The sequence below is a fragment of the Galeopterus variegatus genome, unplaced genomic scaffold (assembly GCF_000696425.1).
Source record: "Galeopterus variegatus unplaced genomic scaffold, G_variegatus-3.0.2 Scaffold404, whole genome shotgun sequence".
NCBI classification, from domain to species: Eukaryota; Metazoa; Chordata; class Mammalia; order Dermoptera; family Cynocephalidae; genus Galeopterus; species Galeopterus variegatus.
This window is the reverse complement of record NW_007726515.1, coordinates 127,303-131,814: the sequence shown is the minus strand read 5'-3', so window position 1 is coordinate 131,814 and position 4,512 is coordinate 127,303. Positions and strand designations below refer to the sequence as shown.

At 33.7% G+C, this 4,512-nt stretch overlaps 1 protein-coding gene across 2 annotated transcripts in view; it reads left to right on the top strand.

Annotated features, from left to right (window-relative positions):
* Positions 1–4,051, top strand: part of ZZZ3 (zinc finger, ZZ-type containing 3) — an 83,510-nt gene extending 79,459 nt beyond the window's left edge. For both annotated transcript variants that reach the window (XM_008568360.1, XM_008568359.1), the window contains exons 11-13: positions 228–362; positions 2,382–2,482; positions 2,773–4,051. In XM_008568360.1, the coding sequence (XP_008566582.1) occupies positions 228–362; positions 2,382–2,482; positions 2,773–2,917 (381 nt within the window). In that variant the 3' untranslated portion in view covers positions 2,918–4,051. The remainder of the gene's footprint in view (positions 1–227; positions 363–2,381; positions 2,483–2,772) is intronic.
* The last annotated feature ends 461 nt before the right edge of the window (positions 4,052–4,512 follow it).

Sequence of the window (4,512 nt, the reverse complement as noted above, 5' to 3'; positions counted from 1 at the left end):
AAAAAAAAAAAAAAAAAAAAAAAAAAAAAAAAAAGTTCTCCAAAAGTATTAGTGTAAAATATGCTGATAGCAGCTCTAATTTTCTGAGTCCTAAAAGATGAGTTATCTTAAAAGTGAAAAATATCTTGTCATTAGAAAAATATTCTGTATCAATATTTCCTACCCTTACTTTATTTTAATTATCAAACTAATTATCGAACTATTTTGTGTTGTGTTCTTTTCAATAGGATGAAGAAAGTATTCCTATAATTTATAGGAATTTACCTGAATATAAAGAACTCTTACAGTTTAAAAAGTTAAAGAAGCAGAAACTTCAGCAAATGCAAGCTGAAAGTGGATTTGTACAACATGTGGGCTTCAAGGTAAATTCTACTTAATCTTACTATTCATTTAATTTTTGAAAGGATGAGAAGAGTTACTTTAAGGTGGTTCCTGGAATGGTAAGCTCTACTTTAGAAGCTCCAGTTCTAAAACTTCTAAGCATGCAGGGAAACATTAGTAAGTTTATCTCTTGTCCTGTTCATTTATACAACATAATGTAACTCTGTTCTTGATGTCAACAGGTTTACAATTCAGTAGAGAGAAGGCAGTTATACAAGTATCTAGATTTTAAGGTACAATATGAGATGAAAAGTTTTTGTCTAGCTGTTTGTTTTTGTTGCTCTTATTTATAGATCAGAAATGAGTTGTTTTTTTTCCCTCCTTTCAAATTGAGTTATCTCAGCCATTTTTTCGTGAGGCTAATTGAATATATCCACTCACTCCATGAAATTTTTAAATACTCCTTATGTTCCAGGCATTTTGCTAAGTGTTAGAGATTCAGCAATAAAAAAGATGGACTCAGTTCTTGAGTTCTTACCCTTATACTGTTTTAGTTCTCACAAGGAATTTAGAGAAGTTAAACAAAGAAAATAGTTGAATGTGACTAGAGTACATACTGGAAAGTAGTGAGAGGCTGTTCAGGTGCCTTGGAAGTTTCACTAAGAAATTTAAATTATTCTAAGAGGTTGGAGAACCATTGAAAGATTTTAAGCAGAGCATAACATCAAATTTGCATTTCAGAAATATCATTCTAATTACTTAAACTATTAGTGTTGATAGCCTTTAGGAAGGCAGTGAGTTTAGAGCCAAACAGCTCTTTATTATATTGTTAAATTCTGTGAAACAATAATATATTCATGTATGTTATTTATATAGTTTTAAAAAAAATTAAGTAAAGGAGGGAAAAAAAATCATTCTGGTCATAGTATGGAGATTGAATTACAGAAAGGCAAGACTGGAGGCAAGGATTCTGGTTAGAAATTCTTTTGGTGATTTAGACAAAAGGTAAGGATTGTCCTGAACTTGACTGTTGGCTGTGGAAATTGAGAGCACGACAGGTTTGAGAAAACTTTTTAGGCATTAGAATTGACTGTTCTTGATTGGATCGGAGGAAGTAATAATGAGACCACAAATCTGATGGCGTTGGTGGTATACATAAAAGTATTGATGTATCCTGTGATTGATAAACTAAATTGAAAACAAAATTATACCTCTGATCCTGTGGAGTAGCCATTAGCCATATATATTAAATGATTTTCCCTCTTGATCTTTCAGTGACCTTACTTCTCCATTAGAGATCTTCCTAATTGGCAGCCCTGGCCTTTCAAGAGGAAACTCACTGCATGTCTCATTATTTTGCTGCAAGACCCAGCTATGGCTTGTTCACCAGTCTGTCAGCCACCCTAGTTGGCCCGATGATCAGAGAAATTAGAAATGAGATTTACCTTAATTTCCAAAATTGCACAGAACACACTGAACAGTATCACAATGCTACCACACCAAGAAAGAGCTGGATCTGCCTTCTGTCATGATAGGCATTGGTTATGAGGAGACTTTAGGCTTTCAAGAGTGATTCAGTAAGATAAAAGTTCAGAGAGGATTCTGTGGTTGCCTGGGATTATGTTAGCTACAATAATCTTTAAAACAGTTCTATAAAATATTTGGATAGTTTTAACTATGGTATTAAGTCAGTGTTTCCCAATCATAGTCATCATACACTGGTCTGAGGTATCTTTCAAATAAATGGTTACTAATTACAAAATGCCCAAGGTTGAGATGATTTAATTAAAAATTTTTTAAAATATTAAAGCAGATTGAAGATTATCTTTTATAATATTCCTCTTACCCTCCTGTATCTCGATCTTGAGTGGACAGAATTTTACCTAGTTTGCTAAAAAATTGTATCTAACTTAGAACCATTTTTGTATTATACCATTGTCCAGTGTACATGGGGAGAGAGGAGAAGATATTTATGGGCACATCATTTGTTTCCCAGCAGAAAATAAAAAAGGTTGCAGAACAATAGAGCTCAATCCTTTTTCTCTCTGAATCTGTTATAGTGTGATAACTGTGGGACAGAACCTATCCAGGGTGTTCGGTGGCACTGCCAGGATTGTCCTCCAGAAATGTCTTTGGATTTCTGTGATTCTTGTTCAGACTGGTAAGTGTTTTTTTCATTGTCTGTCTTGAATTTTGACAAGTAAAGAGCTTCTCAGCCATTAGTGAATTTGATTTCCAAACTTCTTAGAAAATAGCCACACTTAGTGAATCAAATTCTGTTGTTCTAGGCAATTAAAATGTTTTTGATCATATCACATCTCAAGTAACTTTCCGTTAAAGATTCTGGTAGATTAACAGATTTAAACAGGTAGAGATTTTAGGAAGTTTTGTAATATGTAGACCAAAATATATCCAATGCCATGTAATGATGTTTGTGTGTTTTCTTTGCAGCCTACATGAAACAGATATTCACAAGGAAGATCATCAATTAGAACCTATTTATAGGTCAGAGACATTCTTAGACAGAGACTACTGTGTGTCCCAGGGCACAAGTTATAATTACCTTGACCCAAACTACTTTCCAGCAAACAGATGACATGGAAGAGAACATCATTTACTAGTCTTCTTCAACACATAGCAATGGTATCATTGTTAATTATGTGCACAGTTTGGAAAGATTCTCTGCTTTCCCTGAAATGACACTCACAGCATGAGAGCTTCCTGAGTGTTCTTGTCAAGTACAGCTCTGCTCCCTTGTGGCTCTAGATCACTGCTCAGCAGTTGAACATTCCCGGTGAGCAGAGGGTTTCCATGGTGAATTTTTCACCGCCACCTTAAAAGCCTTTTAGGTGGTGATCTTAAATGGGTGAGATGGAAATGAGAACACATATTAAAGTGAGAGTAAATTCCAAAGGTTTCAAAGAACTTGGTCATAATGAGAAGACAAAGTATTTATATTAAAACAGTTTAGTAGCTTTCAGTTTTGTGAAAATAGTTTTCAGCACAGAAACTGACTTCTTTAGACAAAGTTTTAACCAATGATGATGTTTGCTTCTAGGATATACTTTAAAAGAACTCACTGTTCCAGTGGTGGTCATTGATGGCCTTTAGTAAATTGGAGCTGCTTAACCATATTGATAGCTAATGTCTTTTAACCACAATGAACTGTCTTTATTACCAACAGTGAAGCACTACAGGAGGCGACTGTGGCATTGCTTCCTTAACCAGCTCATGGTGTGTGAATGTTATAAAATTGTCACTCAGATATATTTTTTAAATGTAATGTTATATAAGATGATCATGTGACGTATACAGACTATGGTGAAAAGTGCCAGTGGTAGTAACTGTGTAAAGTCTCTAATTCACAACATTAATTCCTTTAAAATACACAGCCTTCTGCCTCTGTATTCGGAGTTGTCATTACAACTCGTCAAAGAAAACTGCCTAATATAAAAATCATATATATGGTAATAATTTCCCTCTTTTGTAGTCTGCACAAGATCCATAAAAGATTGTATTTTTATTACTATTTAAATAAGTGATTAAATTTAGTCTGCGCAGTGAGCGAGAGTTCACATGCATTCTTTTATACTGCTGGATTTTGTTGTGCATCATTTAAAACATTTTGTATGTTTCTTCTTATTTGTGTATACAGTATGTTCTTGAATAATGTTCATTTGTCAGGAGAACTGTGAGAAATAAACTATGTGAATACCGTCTGTTTATATTATAGAATGCTCTTTGTGACTTCCTTTTGGTTAGATTTTGGAGTTTTACCAGTGGTAAAACCAGAAGTTTTTTTTAAGGGTTTGTTTCACATATATAAGGACTTTCTTTCTGTCCTTTACAAACGATAAGAACTATATTATGGAAAAGAGGGTAAACTTGAGAAGCCATGTAAAAGATGGTAATGTTTTCACTCAATGTGTGCTGAAACACTAAATTAAGCTAGCCTACAGAAAAGAAACACAGATCACGGTTAAAAAAGGCAGTTATTAATACCCAGATGTGAAAACTAAACCTAAGTTGAAAAAAACTTGTGCTGGTTGTTATTGATGAAAATAAGCCCCCATGTATTTAAACAGGTGGTTTTTGAAAATCACCTTGTTTCCTGGAAATTATTATTGACTATAGGTAAAGATAGCATAAATATTCTAAGATTAGGTATTATACCTGACCCAATTTTTTTTT